A 26,147-nucleotide genomic window follows, 5' to 3' on the forward strand; every position below is an offset into this window, starting at 1 on the left:
TCTCTCTCTCTCTCTCTCTCTCTCTCTCTCTCTCTCTCTCTCTCTCCTCTTCTATTGTGCTCATTCAAGCTGTCCCGTCTGCCGTCCAGGAAAGAGAGCCAAGGTTCTGCCCTTCGCCCCTCGAGGCCTCCTGCCGAACTCCACGGAGAAATACTTCATCTACAACGGCTCGCTGACCACGCCGCCCTGCAGCGAGACCATCGAGTGGATCGTCTTCAAGAGCACGGTGGCCGTCTCCGACGAACAGGTGAGGGGTGCACTACCGGTGGTTTAGAAAGAGGCAGTCAAACGCTGATTTCTTATGCAAGTATTCCTTTTAATCCAGAAGCTTTGAAACCATAAAGTAGAAATGAACAGGCCGTAGTTGTGATGTTGTTCTTATTGGATTACATTATAACAAAAGGTTTTATAGTCTGGAGTCATAAACGAGTCGCTGAAAACAAATAAAGACCGGCTAAATGTTGAAGTTGAGGCCCTCTACATGTTGGTCCTTTTTTTTCACGTTCTGGCATTTTTGTGATTTCCAGGGTCGATGCACTTCGTCCAAAACTCTGTGATTTAGTGTCTTTAAGCATCAGTGTGGTCCTTTAAGAACCAGACGTCAGCTTTAAAGGGTTTTCTGTTCCGGATAAAATACAAGCGGCACAATTACAGAAAATGTGTTCAAGGAGCTGAAAGGAGGTGTGTGTGTGTGTGTGTGTGTGTGTGTGTGTGTGTGTGTGTGGCAGCTTAAATACCGTAAAGATCTTTTGTGAGCCAATATTTGTTTGATGTAATGACTGCTTCTGCATGGCTATCAATCACTCACTCGGCCTGGGGCAGTCACACACACACACACACACACACACACACACACACACACACACACACAAACAAACGTGTGAAAGCACACACAAAAGCTTTTCAACATAAAGGTTCTAGTGTGACGCCTCCTGAGGATCAGATGTCATCTTCCTTCAGACTCTTTCAGTCTTTCACTCATTGACTCTTAACACACAACTGTCATAAGGCAGGAGGCCCCACGCACGCACACACACACACACACACACACACACACGTTTATAGCCTTTTATACCTTAAAACTAAATGTGTTTTTAAAAGTTCTTTGCTTGTCATCTTAAAGCCAGACCTGACAAAGGATCAATTCAGACTTCTTACAGATTGTCATGATTCTGTAGTTCATTTATCATCCTTTTTATCTGTTTACTGCATCAAATTAAAGCTTTTTTTTGGGTTGATTCAGTAAAATGTTCATTCATTTTTTTAAATATTTTAAACTAAAATCCTGGCCAGATCTCACACATTGCACCTTTTTAAATACTGTCAGATACCAGCTGATAAAATCAATAATTGATCCATCAAAGAAGGTGAGCTAGTCATCAGTTGAGGCGATGTTGGCAGCACTCTCCCGATGCACGCAGGCTGTTGCAGGTCTGCCGAGGATTCCCATGTGTCTCCAAACCTCCGTGACGTGTCTCAGCTGGTCTACATTCCAGCTCCGGTCGAGCTGCCAGAGTTTAATTCTTTAAAGTCACGACACTAACAACCACAAATGCTCTCAATGGGCTCTGAGCTGTGAGTCAGACGAGTCGGAGCGTTGTGTATCCAGAGGGACGTGACTCACCTGAGCAGGTACGGAGGGTTAACGGGATTCACGGCTGCTTTACGCCCATTCACTTCCACACCGCTCGGAGGACTGCAGCTGTGTGTTGTGGATGATTTACACTTTGTTTTCACACTGTAGCAGTTTAGAGTTCTTCATTTGTGTGTTTCTGTCTGATAAACAGATTAATAGAGTTTAAATAGTGTTCACACATTTATGTTTAGATGGTTTTCTAGGTTCATGATTAAAAATATAAAGTTAAATCACAAAACTGATTGTATTGGTGCTGGAAATGATTCGACTGCCCTGTTAGTCGATTTACAGAATTTATTTTGACAGTTTTGATATTTAACAATTGCTTTATTTATTTATCAATGAAAAACTCCAGACATTCTCTGGCTGCTGCTTCTCTGTTTTATATAATTGCAAACCTTTGTAAATTTGTTTTTTTTTTGGACTGTTAGTGGACAAAACAAGACATGTGAAGATGCCACTGCTGTTTTTGTTCCGTTTATTTGATCATATAATTGTATATATCCTCGTTTCTGTTCAAGTGTTGACAATTATTGAAATCAAAAACAGCACATTTATAAATGAACTAAAAGCGTTAATTATAACTACAGATAACCAGACAGCACTGAAGAGAGAGCAAACATAGATCTGGGTGATGGTATGATTGTAGTTTCAGTGTGGTTGATATCAGGCCACGCGTTACACCTTCTTCTATCTTTCCCGTCGGCTCCGGTTCATCCGCTCTGACTCAGCGCTGTTATTCGCTGCAGGACGGTGCTGACGCGGCTTCTTTGTTGTTGTGTGTTGCAGCTGAAGATGTTCTGCGAGGTGATGACGATGCAGCAGGCCGGATACGTGATGCTCATGGACTACCTGCAGAACAACTACAGGGAGCAGCAGCAACAGTTCATGGGTCAGGTGTTCTCCTCCTACACCGGCACCGAGGAGGTGCTCACACCAGGTATCCAATACGTCCTCCTGTCATTCATGTCACAGGCTGCAGGTGACGGGTTGTCATGCCGTAGTGGTGCAGCTGAAAGCAGGGCCTGTTTATGTAAACTCAACCTGTTCAGGGTCACTTCCACATTCAGCTTCGGTGGAAGAAACAACCACATTTTGTGTTATCATCTTGATAAAATACAGTTTTGGAGTATCCCTGAATGCATCATGGAGGAAAGCTTTGAAAACAGTCCCTGATATACAACATGCAATAAGTCACAGACTGTATATAAGAAGTGGACATAGTCACCGTTTTGAAGCCTTGAGTTTGTCATTTTGTCCGTCACAATCTGGATATTTTGGAAGTGACACTAAAGGGTGAAGCTGAGTACAGTTCATGTTACAGTTAAAAACACTGTGAAAGGGTCAAAGTCGTTAGACGACAACACGGACGACTCCCAGACCAGACAGCGCTGTGAAAGAAACCTGTCAATCACCGTGTAGCCCCGCCCTAAAGCATCCCCTGCTTTATGGTCTGTGTGACTCTAAATGGACCATAATGTACTAAATGAACATCATGCTGTATTGAAGAAGACTTGAAACTAGAGATTGAGACCATAAACTCATGTTTACAATGTTTACTGAGGTAATAAATCAAGAGAGAAGTAGAGTCATTTTCTCATAGACTTCTATACAACCAGAGGAGTCGCCCCCTGGTGGACACTAGAGAGAATGCAGCTTTAACACACTTGGCTTCACGTTACAGACCCGGAGGTTGCCGCCTGGTATGAATTTGTATTGTTTTAAAGGGGGAAAGTGTTTGCAGGTGTTGGAGAGTAACACGTTAAAGAGAAAGTCGTACAAAGCCTTAAGTGTCCCCAGACGGAGCTGTGTGAAGTCTGATGAATGTCCTCAAGTGATGTCACTTGAGTCGGCGGTGGTTGGGTCTGAAAAATACAAGTTTGCAAATAAGCTGAATGTGTGGAGTTAGAAAGAAGTGAGACATCTGTAGCTGATCATCTCTGCTGCAGGCTGCATTAGCCACTAACTAGCACAACATGCCGGAACCTCAGACTGAACTGTTGGTGGTCAAGCTGCATTCTGGGTAATGTAGGCTCCACTTCTTGACAAGGAAGATGAATGTTTGGAATATAAAAGAGGATATCTCTGATTCTTCAGAATCGATTTTAATCCTCTTTGTTTTAAACTGACCATCGTGAGTCTGACAGTGATGAGTGCAAAGATGAATCTGTGGAGTACTCCTTTAATTTATCCAACATCTAAACGGTTGTTGTTATGCTAATATATCGTCAACTAAATGTAAAGAACCTCTATTGTTGTTCCAAAGAAGATTTGGTTTTGCAGGCATAAAACCAGTACAGTAAGTAAAGATGATCGATATTCAAACACATCTATCTATTCAAAACAGATATTTAGAATATGATAAACACGTCTCATGTCTTCTATAAGTATGAATGAATTAAATTATAACAGCTTATAAACGCTTCTCTAAAACGTTAATGTCTCACCCGGCTGGTTCCGGAGCTCATTGTGAACCCGAGCATGAAGAATATCTGGTTAATTCTAATTAAATAAGGTCGAACTGGATCAGAGACGATCCCGCATGACGAGAGAGAAAATGACATGAGGGACGAGAATAGAACTCCAGTGACCCAGATGAAGCCTCGGTGACAGCCGGAGGAAGTCAACTTTGATTTCCACGCTGGTTGTATTCGATAATTAGTAATGAGGTTATTGAACCAGGGGACTGTAAAGAGTTTATACATGTGTCTGTTTACAGGTCAGAATCTTCACTGTCAAATACTATCTCTAAGAAATGTTCATAAAGTTGATTTATTTAGTTTTCTATACAGTTACACTCAGATTTCACTGTTTGTGTTGTATATGAACGTGTTTATTCCCCAGATATCATCTTGACTCAACAGCAACAGGTCTATTAAGCAGTAAATAAAAGTCTAATTGAGGCTTGTTAAATCTTCTCTGTTGCCAGATTCCTGATTAAATATTCCTTATTAAATATAAATAATATTAGTCCAGCTGGTTTTGACCATCACTTGATGTGATGGCGATGTTTTTAATTTGGTTTACTCGTCAGCACTGATGAACTGCTGAAGATCAAAGTGCCTCATTGGTGTCAGAGATATCACTTTGGTAGATTTGAAGGTGAATAAACGCTGCTGTGAGGTTTAAACATGTGTTCACCTGTCTCACTCCGCCCTCTAGTGGTTGAAGCTGGACACTTTTTACTCACTGGTGGTATTTTCCTTTTGTGTGTCAGAGTAAACTGATTGTATCGCCGCTACAGCCGCACACTTTGAAGCCTCAGAGGAAGTAAAGGTTAGAGGTCAGTGAGAGCAGAGGTTTAGGCTCAGCTCGGAGCCATTAGAGCAGGAAGTGTGTCACTGTTTGTCCAGAGGGAGCCTCAATCCTCCTTTTCTATTGTCATCCATCCTCGGCCCCTTTTTAATCCGAGTTAATCCGGACCTCTGTGTCTGTCATCTGCATTATCTCTGCTCCTCTAATCTCAACTCTGACCCAGAATCCTTGAGTGCAGGAGACTCTTAGATAACAAGCGTAGGAACAACTTCAGGAAGCCACCAAGGCCCCGATCTCACCTCTAAAACAACGTGTATTCATAGAAGTTATTACTTATTCTGTATTTGGATCTGCTACTATCTTAAAGTGTCTCATAAAATAATTATTATAACAATAATAATAATAGATCCAACCCTCTGAAGTGTTGTATGAGTTCTGCAGCATTTCACCATGAGGCCATAGTGGGTGAATATTGATTATGGGTTATGAAGAATCTGTTGGATCCATATCCTCCATGTAAGAGGAGCATCTGTAGCACTTTACCCACGCTTTCTTTAGTACTTATGAGGTTGGAAATAAAAGATTATTTCCTGCCTGAAATATTGCAATACATCGTTTATTCTGACTTTGCCTTTAATCGTTTTACTTTTCATTCATTCACATAATTTGTCATTATTGGCATATACCTTAAAATAACAGTTTGGTTGTACATTTATAGATAATGTCTGTTATTTTATAATGTTTACATACAATTTGAAAAAAAACAGAAAACTACTGTAAAAAAATTAATATATTTTTTACGTTTCATGATTTGCACAAAAATAAATTGAGAGGTATTTACTGAGCCTCTAAAAAAAATTAGATTTGATTTAAGTTGTCTTCTGTCTGCTTCTGTCAGTGTGCAGTTCGGAGCCGGAGAACATCCAGGCGGTGCCTCACAACCTCAGCAGCCTGCTGGTGACGTGGGAGCGGCCCCGGGCGGTGTACGACTCCAGCATCGAGAAATACTCCGTCACCTACCGACCGGCCAACATGGAGAACTCCGCCCCCTCTATATACCTGACCGACGGAGACCAGGACGTGGTGAGAGGGACCGTCCACAAGTTCATGTTCATCAATAACAATTTCCTCAAAGTAGTTTGTGATGCATTTTACATCCAAAACCATAAATCTACCTCCTCTATCTGCTGACACCAAGCTGATCGCTGACAATCTATAAAGCAAACATTGATTGTACACAATCATTTTTTTGTATTACAAGTTCTGTGAAAATTCATTTTTAAATATGCAAATGAGGTATTATCTGATGGTAACTTTTGAATTTAGGAGAAATCTACAGACGCAAATAAACAAAGTAGTAAAATAAATGTTTTCTTTCCTCGAGTCTGAAAGAAGACCAGTTATGGAAGTTAAAATCTCAGGAAAGATCAGTGCATGATAAACAATGTGTTTGCCTCGAGTCTTTAGAACAGATATTTCTGTATTGCTCGTGTTTGTGCAAAACTTTCCTCCAATTACTTAAAAGCCAGAGCTCCAACTGAATTCAGACTGAGATTGAAATGACTTGATTGTCCGTTAGATTGAATGGCGTAACATGATAATGCGTGTCTCCACTGCTTTACCACATCACAATACCGTAACGTGAGTCCTTACGATGCTCATAGAAAAGAACTAAAGCCAACTGTCTTGAAGGAGACCAACCTGAGACTGATGGCATTGTTGGGAAATGATTGGTTCTTTTCAGCTGATGTCTTTCCTCCTCTCTCCACCAGGGGGCGATACTCGACGACCTGCTGGCCAACACCAGCTACGTGGTCCAGGTGGTGGCGGTGTGCACCAACAGTCTGTACGGACGTTTGAGCGACCTGCTGACGGTCGCCATGCCCATCGACGACCCCGGTAAGAGCGACCGTGCCCGAGGCCGAGCGTAGAGTTCGGCAGATGAGCTATACAGATATTTCTCTTCACGCACTTTTTCTTTTTTTTTTTACGTTAAGTTGAAATACGGAAAATTAGTTATCGGTCTTCTTCGAGCAGAGAAGTTACGACTTTTAAAAATGAAAGCGTAGAGGAAGACTAAATCTGTGGAAGCCCATTACAGACGGGAAAGAAACAAAAAAAACAAAAATGAAACTTTTTACTGACAAAAATAAAGTTTAAATTAAGTGTAAACCATTGTGAGATAGTAAGTCACACTTCTGCTGTTTTAAGTCATAATTCTGATTTAGTATCTCAAAATGATATTTCAAAAGTATTTCAAAACTTTAATTTAATAATAATGTGGTAGTATGTGGCCTTACTATCAAATGAATGTTTTAAAAAGTTTACATCTCATCATTTTGATTTATAATATTTCAATTGTGATTTTAAATGGCAAATAGTTATTTTTAAATCAGGATTTTGACTTCGCAGTTGAGTAGTTGTTGTAGTTATTCATTTTGACTTATTTTTACTCATTTCACTCCTAATCTTTCTGATTTTATTTTTATTTTTCTGGCAGTGATGGGCTTCCATATTAATCAAATGTAATGCGAGATAAAAGCTTTTAACTTCACACGTATAGACAATCTTTAGCACAAAGACTGGAATGACATGAGACTACAGGTAATATAAAATATATATATTTGTATAAACATAACTAAAATTATTTAATATATTGAAAGACAAATGCACTGACTCGACTTTCAGGAGAAATAGTAAAATTCACTTCTTCCAGTTTTACTTGACTGGCCACATTTCTTTTCTTTTAGAAACATTTCCATCCTCCCTCCCGTCCTCCCTCTGAACCCTGACTGATATCTTTTTGGGGGTTTTCTTCCTCTTTATCTCTCTCTTCACCCTCCCTCCCCTTCACTCTGGGGCATTTACTTCATGATTTAAACACACACACACACACACACACACACACACACACAGCTCTTGTTTGATTCGTCTTTTTCTGTGTGTCAAAACTGTATCACAAGTTTCTTTGTGTACTCTTCAAATGTGCTTTTTCTATATATTTCTATATTCTGAGATGAACAAATAACATGCTTGGTTTGGGGGCCATCTTTGTTTTCTTTCCGTTGTGTGGCGTCCGTTCCTTCTGCCTCTCACAGTAAGACCAGTGTGCCGCATGTGTGCCGCAGCATTTTGTGTAACATGGAATCGTAGTAACTTTGTATTTTCAACTGAACTTTATGTTGAATAAACTAATATGTGTTGTGACAAAGAAAACCAAATACCCTGCATCCTGTTTCAGTGTCAGCTTGCATGAATGGGTGATATTCTGCAACATCTAGTAGGTTTCACGTGACACGTGAGTTTTCTGTGACACCATTGTTTGTGCCGTGCTAAGCTAATGTTGCATTGCCATCGTAGCTGCACCTAAAAATGGTGCAACTGTTGCCATGAACTCAACAAAAGTCCAACAAGATTGCCTGATGGAAGCTCACAAACGTCTTTTTCTATTTAAAGCGGTCATGAAGATACATTAGCTCAGTGCTACAACAGCTAGCTCGGCTAAGATTTAAGAGACCTCTCACAAACTAAGATTCAGGAAACAAGCTTTTTGTTCCAATTAAAATCATGATGTCATATATTATATTAATCCATCAAATATCTATTTAAAATATAAAATGTCAGTTCACCATTTCCTAGAGCCCAAAGATTTATTTAAAATGTCCAACTCATTTTGAAAGTTAATAAAAAAAATATCAGTGGCACATTTTTTAAATAAAATAAAATAAAGGAAATCACACATATTTAAAATTTATTTTTGAAGCTGTAACATTTAAAAAATGTAGATATTTGGTGTTTTTATTTGATAATTGACTAAAACTTTGATCAACTAATGACTTAATGAACTAACATCGTGAACACTACATCACGTTTATCCCGTCATCTCTGTCTTTATCCGTCAAACGTACCTCAACCAGATCTTTCCATCGATACATTTAAGTTAATTTTTTAGCCATTTACGTCCTTTCATTTCAAACCCTTCATTAAACTTGTACAACCTCACCTCATGCTTCACAAACCAGTTCGATAAGGTCACCATGATGTGTGTCTCAGACAGGTAAGAGCCACACCTCCACCACCGCCTCCCCCCCCCCCCAACTGTGTGCTGTGCGTTTCCGCTCGGTCACCACTATGTGGCATTTGCAAATAACTCTTTGTGTGAGTTTGTTTTATCCCTCTCAGGTGACAGACGGGTGGAGTCTGAATACCTAGAAAAAAAGTTTAGACAATCAGAGGAAAGTAGCTGAGGGTTGTCGGTTCAAACTCCTTTTCTTGGCTCGTCTGCTTTTACAAGGAGGATGAAACAGAAAAAAATGATTAATTGCAAATGCTTTTTGTTCAAGGTTTTCTGTTTTTTGTGTCTTTGGGGAATCCAATGCAAACGTCTGAATGTCTCTGACGTGTTGCATGCAAGTGTGTGTCACCATTGCGTATTGTGTTTATTATAAAGCCAACATACTGCTTGAAGTGATGTGAACAACCTTCCCCTCTTTTCCATTTTCTCCCACTTTTTATTTCACATGTTTACATCCATCAAGATGTAAACATGTGAACATGTGATCCCATTTTTGGGAGTAAACGAAACTGAGAGGAAATTTCATCCTGTAAGAAACCGATGGTCCCTGTGTTTCCTTCTCCTCTCCGTGATGTTCCCATCACACTGTTTTCACATTGTTTCACCCTTTGTCTCTCTTTTTTTACATTTTCAAACTCAGAAAATGAACACAAACATAAACACAAATCAGAGAAACTTAAAGATCAAAGTAGCGTTTAGAGTTGAATTGTGAATTCCATGAGTTTGACGTCTCTTAAGAATTATTTTAGTCTTTGTTTCGATTAGATTTTGTGTAACTAATAATGTAACCTGTGACTTTTTTTGCAGAAACTGCACTGGATCCAGATTTAGATGAATTTGACGACGAGGTAAGAAAACCTTTTGTTTATTAAACACTGCATCTCATTGTTTAGTTTGAGCTATCGCTGTCATGTATCGTTCATAAACATCTCTCTCATCAACAGGGCAACCATCAACCCGACCTGTCCTGGAATGAACTGGTCCAAACCGAGGACTACGATCCGGCCTGGATACCTACAAACTCTCCTAGGACCACGACCTCTGGATACCATCTTTTACCTCTACCTGGCGTCATAACCACAACAGCAGAATCTGGTCGGAGGAAAACCACCACTGATCCGGATCCCCCCGTCAGATCCACCCAGCACGGTCAAGTCCTGGGCCATTCTGAAGAGACTGCACACCGCAGTACCACCACACGTCCACCAGAGGTCCCTCTTTCAACCAAAACCACAGGAGAAGCTGACTTCAGTGGCAACGCTCCTTTTTACTCCACAACAGCAACCAGTGCAAAGACAAAAGGTGGTAAAAGTATTTCTTCATACAGCAGCACCGCGACGACGCTGAGGTCCCGTCCTAGTGACGTGAGCAGCACAACGAGGTCGTCGTCCTTCATCCGGGCAGAGACCGACCGAGGCCTGGCGCGTCCTATAAACAGAGACGCCGCCGCTGATGGAGACATGTCCACTGGACCTGGAGGTCTTCCAGAGATCCAAACTCCCACCTCCCAGCCTTCCTCCTCGGGTGAAGCTGTTCCACGTAGGCCCACAAGTCCCGGCATGCCCCACTTTTCGTCCACCGCGACCTCTGTCCAGTTGAGTGGCGTTCTCTTGCAGACCACACAGCCGATGTCCAACGGTGAGCGCACCTCTATCCTCCCCTCCACCTCCTCCTCTTCCTCCTCCTCCTCCTCCCCTCTGTGTGACACCGCGGACCCCTCCACCTGCCTGCATGACCTTCCCTCCTCTTCTTGGCCCGTGTTGTCCGCCTCTGCATCGGACTCCCAGCATGCCGCTCCGCTGTCTAGCAAAGACCCGGCTTCTCCCTCAACCCCCACGCTCCCTGACTCGACCTTGCCTCACCTCCCTCACCCCTCACACCCCCTGTCTGGTTGGAAGAGTGTCGTCCCCGATGTCGGGTTCGACGATAGCGATAGCGATGGTGATTTGTTGTCTGGGTCTTCATCTTCGTCGGTCTCCTCAGGTGACCACTCAGTGTTTAGCGATACCCCTCCTCTCCAAACGGTGCCGGATCCGTCTGGCGCCACGTCCGAATCTCCCTCCTGGGATCCGTCGCTCTCAACAGTCTCTCTCTCTCTCAGCCCGACCCTCCAGCCTTCAGTTCTCCTCTCTAGTGACTTCACCCTTTCCGGCACGACTCCGGGCTTGTCCCGTTCTCTCTCGGTTGGGTTCGAGGACGCAAGGTACGCCACGGGGAGCACGATAGAGTCTTTTCTCCCTGAGGTCAGCGGTGACGGGTTTCCCTTCCCTAGCGACGTGGACCCCGTGTGCGGCTGTTCTCTAGAGCCGACGTCGTCCTCGTCCTGGTTGCATGCCTCTCCTCATGTACCCCTGCCGTCCTCGGCCTGGAACTCTGCTAGCTTAGAGCTTTACTCTAGCGTGGGCTTCTCTTCGGCCTCTGGTGTTGGTGTAGACGATCTCCTAAACTCTCTATCTGTGGCGGGTTCTGATGGTCTGTCCTTAGACCAGCCTCTTCAATCCCATAGCGCTCATATCTCTCCCACATCGTCCTCTTCACACTCCCTCCTTCTCCGAGTCACCCATAGTGACCTGCCCGTTTCTGTTGCAGCCACAGCGTCTGCCGTCAGGGATCCCTGGTTCTCTGCATCAGATGGGAACTCCGCTTTACAAACCTCTGCCCTCCCTTCCTCACCCACAGCCTCCCCCTTAACCCCCACCCCAGAAGGACAGGCGTTAGACACTAGCAGCAGTGCCTCGGGCTCGGCCCTGATCCCTGACTCCCCGGAGGACGTAGATCAGGAGTGGGACAGGGTTCAAACCTCGGCCTCTGGAGACAGCGCGTTCCCTATTTCAACCAAAGTTACTAATTCCGCTCACCCGTCCGCGACCTCCGAGTCCGGCCAGTCCCCCGATGATTTGGACGAACGCTCCTCGGCGTTCTATTTCGATAGCGAGAGCGGCAGTGCCATCACCTCGGAGGTAGGAGGCACAGCGACGCCAACCGCTCCCGCGGTAACGTCCGCTTCGCCCTGGTCGCTGGCCGGGGAGGAGGAGAGTGGCTCGGGGCAGGCTGAAGGCCTGTACGACAACGAGACGTCCTCCGACTTCAGTATCTCCGAGCACACAGAAAGAGAGTCGGAGGAAAAGGAGCCAGTCGCAGGTAAAACCGCCGTCCATGTGGGCCAAAAAAAAACTGCATTTCACCTGCAAGATGCTGAGGGATCGAGAGATGAGATGACTAATCCACCATCAATCAACAACAAAACTACATCTCACTTCTTTCATTTTGTTGTCTGTCAAAGCGAGAAAGTTCATGCATGCAAGGTAAAACCAAACCGGATCCAATAACTTCATCTATCTTCATCATCATTTGAGACCCATTCATCATTTTAGTACCAGTCATCCATCCACTTTCTAAACCAGTCAGTCTGTTTAGGGGTGTGAAGCGCTGGAGCGTATCCCATAATGCATCTGAGAGGTCTGCCGGGGACATCGTGGTGAAGAAGCTCAGTGCTTCACCGTTGCACCGAATGAACCCATACGTTAAAAAACAAGACGACTCTCCAGTGGTAATAAGAAGTCCCCAAATGTCTTGATTGTTTTGAGTGATTTTATTTACAACTAATCGACAAATCTACTTTATAAGTTGACATAAGTTGTTAATAGTTTGCGTTTTTGAAGATCATCTCTGAGGAGCTTCAAATCAAACCATTAGTTGAAAATAACGTCACCAAAATCGAGCAAGAAGTGGTGACTGCTTAGTTTCTTTTAAAACCTTTAGTTGCTTCAGGACGTATATTTACTAACGATACATTCTATTAATCCCCTTATTGTTCTTTTTAAGTATGTCAGAATCTAAAAGAATAACTCTATATTAATGCAGTAATTCAGAGTTTAAAGGTAGTTTGAGAAATGTTATTTGAATGTTAAATGCGAGAATCAAATCTATTACATGGTGCACGATAGATGACACATTGTTAATGTGTACTTAAATTATATTAACAGTCATTTTACAAGCTTGATGTTGATTCAGGAAGCATTGTCTTGGTGCATCTCCTAGTGAGGTTGCATGTGTGCACACTGGCTGAAATACGTAGAGATCTTCTCTTCTCGTGTGTTTCCTGTCATGGCCACTAGGCTGCAGCAGAGCTCTGTGAAGCTTCGACTAGTTCAAACACCATCTGTCTCACATGGCGCTTCCTCCCGCCTCATGAAGGACTCATGATGCTTAGTAAATAGAGCAATTCATCCATTCAGCTTCAAACAACACGTTTCATCAAAGATTCAACAAAGTGTCCGACAATCTGACTACAGCTCCTGCAGGAGAGCAGGAATGTGATGGATTCAAAGAACCTCACTGGTGGTGTTACATGTAGCTCATGTACATGTAGCTCATGATGTGTACTTAACAGTATTACGGAACACTTTCTCAGGTAAATGTTTTCATGCTGAGGTTGATTTTTAAATTTGGAATAATGTTAAGATGAGACACTACAGGCACTGGGCAACGTGTCTTCTATCAGACTTAATACACATTCAGGTGTTTATTTTAATGCTTTGTTTATTTGCTTCTGTAGATTTCTACTAAATTCCCCAAAAGTTACCATTACATAATGCCTCATTTGCATATTTAACATAAGGAAACAAATGTGCACATATTTAATAAGATATATCAGATTATATAACTTATTTAAAGATGATTTCACACAGACTCGAGCTGGATACAAGCAACACAAAGTGTGATTTTACGTATAGTTACTTTAAGAATGCTCTTAGTGTTTCTTTTACATGCGACAAACATCAAAATTCATACTTGTTATTGTTATTATATTCATCTCTTCATGCCATGTTTTTCCCTGTTTGCTCGTTGTTTCGTGTTACACGTCCATGACAGAGACTGAAGTTGAGCAGATGGAGGTTAAAGAGAGTGCGTCATACACTTCGTGATCATCTATCCGCAGCAAGTTTCACGTTAAAGTCGATTCTTTATCTGCAGCAACAATCCAACGGATGGAGGTCGTCGTACGTTGTGCACATTTTAAAGCCCTTTGTGGCAAATATGTAGTTTTGGGTTGTATGAATGAACCGAGAACAATGGCTGCCTGGAAGGTAGAAAATACAATAACTAATGGTATTATTTAAAAAAAGAAAATAAATATCCCCAGTGTGTTTCCATATACATCCTGACAGCCACATCTACAGTAACAGAACTCCATCTTCATCATTTAGTTTGGCGTCTCTTCAGTTGGAAGCTTCGTGTCCTTAAATCAGATCTTCTTTCAGTCTTTCCTCTTCAGCTTCTGCACCAAAACAAACAAACCTTTTCTGTCTTCTCTCCGGGCTGTTTCTCTTTCCTTTTGCCCGTCATCACCACCAGTGTGTCCAGGGTTTCATGAGAGGCAGACAGCGATCTGTTGGATGGACGATTGAATGAATGGGTTTTTACTCTTGAGGTTACACAGAGTAGAAAGCGCCCCTTGTGAACTAGTCGACGGGGCCGACGCAGCCATTCACGGCTGAACTGAGTCCGTTTGTGCAGAAGAGGTAAGTTCTGACAAACAGCGTCCCAGTCGAGGTTAATCCATTCCAGTCTTTTCCTCTCTGGTTATCAGACAGTAAAGGGATTCAGCAGCATCGGCTCAGTGAGGTCAGGTTCAGCCATTACTCATCGCCACAATGATGCCACCTGATTAACTCCAGCTCAGTTTGATCTGTGATGGACTTGTTCATTGTGAGCCTTTGTGCCTCTGTGTTTTCTTTCAAGAGGTTCTGGGCTTTGGGCGGTTTGAATGTGATGAGTTTAGAGGTGGTGTGGTTGGCGGGTGAATGTGAATGTGGTGGTATGCATTGTGTTTCAGTTAATATGGTTCATGTTACTTTCTGAAGTCGGAGACGCGACAGAATCTTTGAGTTTTAAGTTCTGCAAAACAGTTCAAGGAGGCCAAGCTGCTCCGGAGGCAGAAATGAGCCAATCATTTCAGCTGTAACACCTGAACACTATATGTTGAGATTGAGAATGCATGAAAAACGCGATCAGAGATGTCTAAACAGTTGGCTGAAAATGGTGAAAATGGTTAAAGTAATCGATAAATAGCTGAAAATGGTGAAAGAAATCTAAAAGTAATGACTAAGTGGCTGAAAATGCTGAATTAGCTAAAAGCAATGGATACGCAGTGGGAACTGATATCTAAAAGTGATAGAAAAATGGTTGAAAAGTCCAACTTCTGTCACTTGAAGTGGTTATAGTGCAAATGCAAACCTGATGAAACTGACCGAAACGTTTCCAGTTGTACGAAAATAATTGCAACAATAGCCACTTTTTATATATTTAACGATGTGAACTAACATCCAGTTCATAGCACATTTTGAACATGTCAATACAAAGACACCGCTGGGTTACGTATGTATTCAGATCAGTGGATTACATTTCTATAACCAGAGCAGCGTATCCTCTGAGAAACGGTCACAGGAGCTTTAACTTCTGTCCACTTCCTGTTGTTTCCCTCCAGATGCCAGCAGCAGCAGCCACGAGTCCAGAGTGGGTTCGATCCGGGACAGAGAGAGGAAGGCTGTGGTTCCTCTGGCCGTCATCTCCACCCTCACCGGCCTCGGCCTGATCGTCCTCATCGGTATCCTCATCTACTGGAGGTCAGGACTGCTGGTGTATTTAGATCTGCGTTTCTTTGATGGTTTTCACCATTAGAGGGCAGAAGACGTCCACAGCAGGCAGATAGAAACACATTATTGTCTCATAGAGCTGTTATTTACAGATCCAGCAGACATGATCATCCCATTATGACACAATGAGGTCTTTTTGAGCTTCATCACACTTTAGGAAGTGGACTTAGTTGCATGAGGAGACTGAGAACTTCCTGTCTCTTTAGCTGAATTTCTTATTGTCCTCTTCTGCTCACTTTCTAATACGAGCTTAAAAATGCCTAAAAATACATAGAACATAATAAGGGAGGGCAGGGCTGCATCCTGGAAAACCTGGAAAACAATTGATCAATTTTACAGGAATTAAAAATATGTCCTGGAAAATAATTTCAGCATTCTCCTGTCTTCCTCGTGCTGTGAATGAACAACATCTGAAAGGGCGACATTATGTTCAGGAACGTTGAAATGGTATTTTGTGGACTACATGGTAGCACATGCAGGTTGGATGATTTTACCACATTTCCAACTCGTTTGAACCGTTGAACAGTGACACACATTTTCTTATATACTTGTACAGATTTTGAGGAAAATAATCCTAAATATTTTGCTCAAAACCTGTACAAGTACATAAGAAAACAACCACATGAAGGGATTTATAACCGCGTCCGTCTACGTGCAACCCCGAGTAACTCTGCCGTTATATTCATTTACTGCGTTGGTAGAACTGTTTGATCTTACACTTTTCAAATTTACACAAAAAAGGGCCAAATCACACTCTTTTCCTGCATAGTGTCAACACTTTCTTTCATCCTTCCTTTGTGTATAGAAACTCATTTAAATATCACTTAAAGATACAAATCATTCAAATCCTGAAAATCAAAGCTTGTTAAGTTCTGCGGCAACATCCTGTTTTTATCATTGATTTTTGTCTTTATATGTGTGAATAATCCATCCAGTATTTTTTTTAAGCACACACACACACACACGGCCTCCCCCCCCCTGCCCTTCAACCCCATCATATCTCTAAATACTATCGGGGGGGGGATTGAAGTGGGGACTTTAGCCAGAAGACTCTCATATTTGTCTGGGAAGCTGAATCTCCTCAAACACTGTGTGTGTGTGTGTGTGTGTGTGTGTGTCTGTGTGTGTGTGTGTGTGTGTGTGTGTCTGTGTGTCTGTGTGTGTGTGTGTGTGTGTGTGTTCACCAGCAGCCTCTTCACAAACAATACCTCCTGGGTTGTGCTGCTGCAGACTGAATGAATCCTTTCAGCCGCTCACTTCTGACAGCAGTCAAAGAGTGTTTTTTTTATTCCTCTCAGTTAACCTTGAGAGATGCTGTTTTTTTATGTTCTTTTATTGACAATATTAAATGTTTGATTTGGAGCAAACAAAAGTTTCTTTGAGAATGGTTTAAAAGTTTTACTTTTTGTATTACTGCCTATTCAGGACTTAAACCCCAAAAGTCCTTTCTTCTTGTGCTGAACACATCTCTGGCTGCAGTAAGGAAGAGAAGCATCCCTGCTGCCCACTCAGACCGTCAAATAACCAAATTCAGAAATCCGATTGAGGACACGCTGTCAAACGCAGTGTAAACACTTTCAGTATTTTGTACATTTCTCATCTGCCGTGCGGGAGACTCGACATATTGTTCTTGTTTTTGCGCTCTGCTTGTTGTTGTATCTCCAAGATTGAGCAGTGCTAATCCGGTAATAATCTGGGGAGCAGGGGGATTAATCCTCGGTGAAGGATGTACCTCGGCTGCAGCGCTGCGAGCCGCCACTCAGCCGAGAGGGTCGGGGGATGGAAAAGGACATCCGCCTGATTATGTCGGACAGAAGGAAACGTGTCCGCGTCTTGTAGGCCGAGCGGCAGGAGGCCAAACTGAGCTAATCCTGCCGGTGTCGTGTCCCTTTTCACTCGCTCCTGACAACGCGTCGCTCATTTGGACACTGCTGCTGTGCATTTGAGGTCAAGCACTTTGAGGGGATTTTGGTCGACTTTACAAGTTTACAACGAGCGGAGGCTTCCAGCTTCTTTCTTGTTGCAGCTTTTCTATCGGAGTCCATGTGCTTCTTAGAGGAACTAGTGAAAAGATCAGTAAAAGCATCATTAATAACTACGATGTTAAGACAGAGATGTTCATTTATCCTAATTAAAGGTTGAGATATAAGAAATATAAATTCATTTTACTTTGCACCTGCAAACAATCTTCAGCACATGGATAACAGGAGAGTAAGAGTGAAGCCAATGTTGAAGGCCTCTAAACTTGCATTCTCTCTAGTGTCCACCAGGGGGCGACTCCTCTGGTTGTATAGAAGTCTATGAGAAAATGACTCTACTTCTCTCTTGATTTATTACCTCAGTAAACATTGTAAACATGAGTTTATGGTCTCAATCTCTGTAGTTGGCTTGTTTCTGAAGAGCAACTGTGAAGCTCAAAATCGTTGGTTTCAGGCAGTCGCCATCTTGGCAGTGACGACACAGCTTAACTCTACAAACGGCTGGTTGACGCTGCAGATCAGACAGCTAACTAGCTCCTGAGACGAACCTCAATTATGCCTGACTTTAAGCCTTAATATAATTTAAACGGGTGAGTTATATATAATTGTATCCCCATAGAGTTGTCATGAATTGACATGTTAGCTATAGAGAGGGCAAACTTTTTTGTACCAGGCTGTAAATATGTTTATTTCTGCTCTAAAGTTGTTCATTTTAACATGGAGGTCAACTGCAGTTTTTTGCACTTCCTTGGAGTCGTCCGTACTTTAGTGTTAGAACTTTAAAACTTTCAGTTCATGTATGTTTTCATCTCATGGAAGTTAATTGTAACATTTTGGTTGCCTGTAAAATGTCTTATTCAGCGTCTCGTGTCAATTCTGGTTGCAAAAAAACAAGATGGCGACGGCCAAAAACCAAGATGGCGACGGCCAAAGTGACGCTTCAAAACTGTAGTCCTCAAACCAACGGGTGACGTCATGGTGACTAAATCCACTTCTGACACAATCTGTGGAGGATACAGATAGTGAATGTGTTCAGTGCAGACTGCGTGTGAGCAGCAGCTGTTTTCCTTCTTTTTTTTAGGTTAAAGTTGAGCTTCTTACATCAATATAATCAGATTATGTAGTTTCAGTCTCAGTAGACAAACAAATGAAGGAAACTGAATTGGCCAATGAACAGCAGCAGAATGACGTCTTCTGAACAATAATCTAAGCTGCCGAGTCGCACAGCGTCAAATAGCATCTGTGAAGAGACGAAGCCGGTGCTGCCATGAAGACATGTTGATGGTAGAAGCAAACATTCAGTCGAGCAGCAGCATATGTGACATTACAGCTGGAGTGTCTGTTATGTGAAGCATACGTTTGGATGAAAGCTGCTGTATAGATTTGATTAATAAACTCTATAAATTCACGTCATTTTCTGCTTCAGTCGTCTTCCCTCCGGTGGGATTCAAACCTGCAACCATCTGCAGTGTTAATGCCTTAAGAGCCTTTGACATAGAGTGTGATTTTGAGGGCAGTTAATTTACATTTAACATGTCACCCAATGGATCAACACAAGGGTTAGGGTTATAACCTATCACCTCCAGTTATCTGTGGTTGAAGCCCATAAAAACTCAGAAGTTCTAATAAATACATACTTAGATATTCATACGAAGGTGAACATCTCTGGAACATGTTTACAACGGTCCTCGTGTTCCTTTGTGTTGAGAAACTATCGAAATAACAATAACAACATTTGTATTTATTTGTTTAAGTAGTTACAGCTTTATTTAAAGGGACAGTGCACATTAATAACTATAAACCTTAAGGCTATTTTTATGAACCGGCGTTAGTGATGAGATTAAAATCAAAACAGTTATTGTAATAGCTGTAACACACTCTACATGAAAGGGCTTTTATTCTGCCTGTTGAGCTACACAGGATCATACATTTTGTTATGTTTCTTGGTTTTAAAAGGGGACTAATAAAGTTCTTGCTGTTATTGATTTAACTTTGTCTCCTGAACCAGTTGCAGCGTTGCTCTTTTCAGCTCGCTGTCTAATCAATAAAGGAAGTCTGTGGAGATGAACAGTTAAGAGAAGTCTAGATGTCAGAGGAACTCCAGGTCTTTTATTCAGACGTTCTGAGAGAATATCTGTTTGTGATTCCTGCAGAACGCCTTTAATCTGCGAGCTCAACCCGTTTACTGTTTCTCTGTGTCTGTGATAATCCCTGATGCCCATTTCTGGCCGAGACGACACAGGTTCATCAGACGCAATCTCATCCGTTTAAAAACTTGTCGAGGATTAACGGAACATCTTTCTTCCTGTGTTTTTGGGAAGATTACGTGGATTCTCCAAAATCTGGGTTTAAACGAGAATCGCATGAAAACAAAAGCATCTTCTGCCTTTCAGCAGGTTCTCTAGTCACATTCAGTATATATGTTCTCTGTATATCATCTTTAATTCATTTCTAATTTCTCCAAAACAAAGCTCTTTCTATCAGTATTTGTGTTTTCTACACAGTAGTTCTGTATTTCGATGACTTAATGTAGTCTAACTGTCAGTATGTGTTGATGATCGTTATGTATTTATGTAAAACACTCGTCTGACTCACCAGACGTACACGGTGTGTTTATCTCATGCTGGAGACGATTGTGATCGGTTTAAAGAAATGCAAACAAGCTGCAACGTTTCTCCTTCACCCCAGAACGTGAACGTCTTTCTTTAGCGCTGTGGAGATAATAGTTATAATGCTAAACAATGTCAAATAACATCTATACATGTTGTCAAACCTAAAATACAGAGAGGTAGAAGTCATCCGTTTATTTCCTGAAACCTCTTCCTAGTTTTTAGACAAAAGTGTGACTTTATAGTTTTCAAAGTTAAAGATGATTTCTTACAATCAAAATACATTCTGCTGTGTTTGTGTGCAGGACCTGTTTCCAGACGGCTCACTTCTACATCGACGACAACTCATCACCGAGAGTCATCGCTGCACCGTCCACTGCTGCATTAACATCTGGTAACACGCACACACACACACACACACTCACACTCTCTCACACACACACACACACACACACACACACACACACACACACTCACAGTTTGCCTCTCAGGGCTTCATGATTTGTACATCATTCATTTTTCTCTATTCTCAAACTAGATTCAGGTGATGAAACTTTTCCTCATTTGCATGTTCTTCGCTCAGTGTTGTTTCCTGTTTTGTCTTCCAGACGAGCAAACATCTTTTCCAGTGAAGCAGTTTGTGAAACACGTGGCCGAGCTTCACGACACAAATGGCTTCCAGCGAGAGTTAGAGGTACAAAACATTTACACTTTCCGACTGAAGATCAAACTCTTGGTAATCATCGCAGATTAATATCTCTGGTGTGTGTGTGTGTGTGTGTGTGTGTGTGTGTGTGTGTGTGTGTGTGCTTCATGGGGGTTGTGTCTAATTGGCTGCATGCTGCATGATGAGCTGTGATGATGAGACTCAGTTACAGCGAAGACAAAAGGGCTGCAACGTTTTGGGACTATTGTGGACTGTGAATAATATTAATAACAATAACAATGATACTTTACAGCGTGTTCTCGGTGAACGCTGCAGTCCTGCTTCATGTCGTCTTTTATCTGTCGGCTTTCAGCAGAACAGCGTGACATGAATCTAAGCTGAACTTTGTTTTGTTCTCAAACTGCCACAAAAGGAAAAATCAACACAAAGACGACTCTTTTTATGTAAAGATTTGTTTTATTGTAAATGAATCTGAACGCTGGATGACCCCGGTGTGTATTTGGGTTGATTTGTCCCGTTGTGTCGGCAGCAGCATGATCTGTATTGTGTGTATTTTCCATGTCGTCTTGTAATTTGTGTTCTTGCACCTCTTTGGTTGACCGTGTTGTCACGGAATCGTCCCGGCCTGCCTGCTGCTTCCTCACCCTCGTCATTAGATACTGAAGGAGAGTTGCGAGGTAAGACGATGCTCTCCTAGTTGTTGTCTCGTCTCGTAGCGCAAAGTGTTTTTTGTTATTTGTGAAACTGTGGACGTACAAACGCATGTTGCCGCTGCTGGTGTCGTTGAGCCGGGGAGGAGAGGCCAACTTTGAATTTTGTGTTTACAAACCACGAGCACCAAATCCTCTCACTGAGCTTTTAAACTTCTGCTGTTTAATAAAGAAAGAAGCGTGTTTATACTCATATAGGTATCATATTGGAAACAGTATTGAACATTTTCAGATTACGCTCAGCTCTACAGACAGGTAACGTTTTATCTGTGTGTGTGTGTGTGTGTGTGTGTGTGTGTGTGTGTGTTCAGGAGGTTCAGACGTGCACGGTGGACATGGGGATAACGACCGACAGCTCCAACCATCCCGACAACAAAACTAAAAACAGATACAGCAACATCCTGGCCTGTGAGTACAACTTAGTGTGGCTCTGTTTTAATCTCATAAGCCACACATGTTTCAGTCTGCAGTCGTGATGAGATCAGATCGTTTTGACTGTTCATTGAAAAAAGAGCAAAGAGCGTCACTGAAGGCTTTTCTTGGTGGAAAGGATGTTTTTTTTCTGCTCTTCTCCCGACTGGCCTCGGCAAGAGTTTGATTGACGTCCAATCAAATCATCCGGCTGCTCAGGTGAAAGGTGACCAGCTGTTTCAGGACATTACTGAGACTCTTTTTTTTTTAATGAAACATTATATTTGTGATGTGTTTTTAAAGTTCTACGTCTTCAGGAGAAAGACAGGAAGTCACTAAGTGAGACAGACTAACACGCGGTTGTTTTTTTGTCTTTTCGTGGGATTTGTTGTCGATAAGAAGAATATAAATTGCTCTTTTTTCTTTATTGAATCTGTCTTTCACCCTCAGATGACCACAGCCGAGTGAGACTCTCGTCGCAGACGGACAAAGACGGGAAGACTGGAGATTACATCAACGCCAACTACGTGGATGTGAGAAACTCTCCGTTTCACTCTCAGCTCCACACAAGCTGAGGCCTTCACCTTCACCTCCAGCCTTGTTTCTGCGTATTGACTCTGTCAAAACGTACTTTTTCCTCCTCTGTCTTCCTAAACCTATTCATGGCACATCCTGTTGTTAGCGGAGGGACCTGTGAGGCTCTCCATTATGCGCGTCACATTGAAATCTCATTTTCCAGCGTTTGGCATTTTGTGAAAAGAAAGAAAACAACTGTCATGGCCTCTCTGGAGAGCCGGCGTTACAAAGTTGAGGATCTCTCCAGCTCACAGTATGGCTGCGGCTTCAAGCTCGTCAGTCATGTGAAGGTTATGAAACTGTTAAAGTGAGAGATTGAATGCTGACATCTGCTGAGAACAAGTACCACTTTTTATTTATGTATTTTTTCCTGTGCTGGCCTTTAAAGGGGCCTTGTGGAGTTCTATTAACCAAAATGCTTTGTGCGAATCCTTGAGCTCTACTTTCCTCATAAAACATTTGCAAAGCAGATTTTCTAACATATTCTATATCCAGCATTGTTAATATCTATGTATAGTAAGCAGTCAATGTGTTCATGTGTTAAACCTGCATTCTCTCTAATGTCCACCAGGGGGCGACTCCTCTGGTTGTATAGAAGTCTATGAGAAAATGACTCTACTTCTCTCTTGATTTATTACCTCAGTAAACATTGTAAACATGAGTTTATGGTCTCAATCTCTAGTTTAAAGTCTTCTTCAATGCAAATGCAGACACCAACTTATCCTTCCGGGATGAATATAGTGTAATAAAATTAAAATAAAAAATAAAATAAATGATGGTCCATTTAGAGTCAAATAGACCGATTTGAAGGCAAGATGGCGACGGCCACCCCCTTCTCATTATTCTATGGATGCCGGTCTGTCGTTTCGCCATTTTGGTCCAGAACGGAAACATCTCAAATATCATACATTCATGGTGCCCAGGGGATACATCCTGTAGACTTATAGAATTTAGTGACTTTTCCTTTAGCACCACCAGCCGGTTCACTTCTTTTAACTTTAAGGGAAATGTCTTCCTGGATAGATGCCGTGAAATTGAGTTTTCCTCAGGATGAGGACGTTTTCACTTATCCAGTAAGAGAAAGGACAATGATCCCTGTCTTGACATGATGTTAATATTTGTGTTTTTTAGTGAAATGTTTCAAAAACAATTGCAATGAAATGTGTTTCAGACATTTATGTTCCTCTCAGGATTATTTGTAATAGTGCAATCACAGGTCAATTTGTCCAATTCTTTAGTTTATCATCAAATACCTGCAGAACTGATGACCAATCAGCCTCAGCTGTGAATGTTAGCATGCTAACACGATAAACTAAGATGGTGAACATCACACCAGTAAACATCAGCTTGTTGCAGGGCTGGTATTCTTCTTTTTAAATCCTCATTAGATCCTGACAACGATAAACGAATCAAATGCTCTGACAAAAAAATAGAAAGAATAAAATCCTGTATCCGTGGCTGTCGCAGGATTGTAATACGCTCGACCAATCATTTCATCCGGTACGAATGTATTGATTTGTTTCTGGAGGGACGGGCTGTCGGTGTTGCCGACTTGCTGACTCTCGCTAGATGTAGCAACTTGAGGAGCTCGTGCTGCAACGTTAACTGGAAAAGAGTTGGCAACATTTGGCTGTGTTTAGGTTGGATGATTTTTACAATCCAGTGTCCTCTTGCTAGTTTCTCAAGATGTTGTGCATTATGTGTTCTTAAGATTTCTTTTTTAAAGCAGCTGATGTGTTTCCTCAGGCGTTTAAGAATCCGCGGTCGTACATCGCCGCTCAGGGTCCTCTGAAGTCGAGCACCGAGGACTTCTGGAGGATGATTTGGGAGCAAAACGTCTGCGTCATCGTGATGATCACCAACCTGATGGAGAAAGGAAGAGTGAGTGACCCGAGCGTAGCTTTTACCCGCACGTTTATTCTACTCCACTGATGACCCGAGACTATCTGATATTCAGTCATGTGTATGTACCAGTAACATTTAATAAAGGTAAAGTGTTTGGGGAATATTTTGCAGGCATATATTACCAATCCAATTCTTTCAGAAAATAATTTTTAATTTCATTTTAAATTCGAAATATGAGATGTGATTAAAGTGAGAAAGTTAAAAAGTTGAATTGCACATTGTAATGCTGGCAGAAGGTTTGCATTCCTAAACCTGAAATAAGAATCAGTGACTGTTTGTTACATTTACATTTTTATTTACTGGGAATAAAGAGAAAAATCTTTGTATTTTCATCATCATTTATAGTATTTTCTGTGTTAACCGCCTCCTCAGAGGAAGTGTGATCAGTACTGGCCGGCGGAGGTGCAGGAGGAGTACGGCAGCTTCCTGGTGACGGTGAAGAGCAGCAGAGCGCTCGCCTACTACACCCAGAGGAGCTTCACTGTGAGGAACACCAACACCAAGAAGGTCCGACACACAGCCAATCAGATCACAGGGCAACTGCAGTGGCAGCGCTCAGTAATGTTATCATGTCTGAGCAAACTAGACGTTCTCTGGTCATGTTAACATGGAACATAATGTAGATTTGAGATTTTGTTAATATATTCAAATATAAAAGAATTGTCATTTCAAGCTCCTTAAATGTGCTTTAATGACACGACTGAAGACAAGAGTCCCTTGTGGAAGTTTTATTTTAATCACTTTCTGTTTGGTGTTGTCCACCTGTAGGGCTCCCAGAAGGGGCGGAGCAACGAGCGGACGGTGACTCAGTACCATTACACCCAGTGGCCCGATATGGGCGTCCCAGAGTTCGCTCTCCCGCTGCTCAGCTTCGTCCGCAAGTCGTCCAAAGCCAGGGCGGAGGACATGGGGCCCATGGTGGTGCACTGCAGGTAAGATCTGATTAAACTCGATGACGAGAGACGAAGCTTTGTTTTCATTTTTCATCCTGATGTCGGTAAATCTCTGATTCATCTCGTTCCTCCTTCTGGTTGCCGTGCAGCGCTGGCGTGGGCCGCACGGGTACGTACGTGGTCCTGGACAGCATGCTGAAGCAGATGAGAGACGAGAGCAGCGTCAACATCACGGGCTTCCTCAAACACATCCGCACACAGAGGAACTACCTGGTTCAGACTGAGGTCAGAGGTCAACCTGTCTGTCTGTCCATACACATTAATACAGTTCTTCAGTTGTACAATTATACATTTCCACAGTAGTTTGAACCCAGTAAGCAAAACAATGCTAGTTATCCAAACAGGAATAAGACTTTATCTTTATAACTGGCCTCAGCCTTTAGAGTCTAACCTCACTGCCTGTATCTCCTCTCTGCAGGAACAGTACGTCTTTATCCACGACGCCTTGGTGGAGGCCATCTTGTCTGGAGAGACGGAGGTGGCGGCGGCTCAGCTGCACAGGTACGTGGACGAGCTGCTGATCCCGGGGCCCGCTGGGAGGACGCGCCTGGACAAACAGTTCAAGGTGAGCAGGTCAAACAGTTCACTCTGTGCTCACTGCTGCACGACTCATTCAGATACAATCTCACAAACGTGTCTTGTCTGTACTGACTTATTCTCTATTTAGAGAGAGAGAGAGAGAGAGAGAGAGAGAGAGAGAGAGAGAGAGAGA

General features: G+C 42.4%; 1 protein-coding gene across 2 annotated transcripts in view; it reads left to right on the forward strand.

The window, feature by feature from the left end:
* The window catches only part of ptprz1a (protein tyrosine phosphatase receptor type Z1a), a 68,682-nt gene that overhangs the window by 35,449 nt on the left and 7,086 nt on the right, over positions 1 to 26,147 (forward strand). Inside the window, exons 7-23 of one of the 2 annotated variants that reach the window (XM_031871235.1) lie at positions 90 to 247; positions 2,426 to 2,576; positions 5,790 to 5,974; positions 6,664 to 6,790; positions 9,774 to 9,814; positions 9,911 to 12,107; positions 15,457 to 15,595; positions 20,519 to 20,607; positions 20,822 to 20,907; positions 21,537 to 21,557; positions 21,902 to 21,998; positions 22,452 to 22,534; positions 24,324 to 24,458; positions 24,855 to 24,989; positions 25,251 to 25,414; positions 25,525 to 25,660; positions 25,854 to 26,000. In XM_031871235.1, the coding sequence (XP_031727095.1) occupies positions 90 to 247; positions 2,426 to 2,576; positions 5,790 to 5,974; positions 6,664 to 6,790; positions 9,774 to 9,814; positions 9,911 to 12,107; positions 15,457 to 15,595; positions 20,519 to 20,607; positions 20,822 to 20,907; positions 21,537 to 21,557; positions 21,902 to 21,998; positions 22,452 to 22,534; positions 24,324 to 24,458; positions 24,855 to 24,989; positions 25,251 to 25,414; positions 25,525 to 25,660; positions 25,854 to 26,000 (4,091 nt within the window). The remainder of the gene's footprint in view (positions 1 to 89; positions 248 to 2,425; positions 2,577 to 5,789; positions 5,975 to 6,663; positions 6,791 to 9,773; positions 9,815 to 9,910; positions 12,108 to 15,456; positions 15,596 to 20,518; positions 20,608 to 20,821; positions 20,908 to 21,536; positions 21,558 to 21,901; positions 21,999 to 22,451; positions 22,535 to 24,323; positions 24,459 to 24,854; positions 24,990 to 25,250; positions 25,415 to 25,524; positions 25,661 to 25,853; positions 26,001 to 26,147) is intronic. The other variant, XM_031871242.1, reaches the window with a different exon arrangement.

This window comes from Anarrhichthys ocellatus, unplaced genomic scaffold, assembly GCF_004355925.1.
Source record: "Anarrhichthys ocellatus isolate YVR2014 unplaced genomic scaffold, GSC_Weel_1.0 scaffold2, whole genome shotgun sequence".
Taxonomy (NCBI): Eukaryota; Metazoa; Chordata; class Actinopteri; order Perciformes; family Anarhichadidae; genus Anarrhichthys; species Anarrhichthys ocellatus.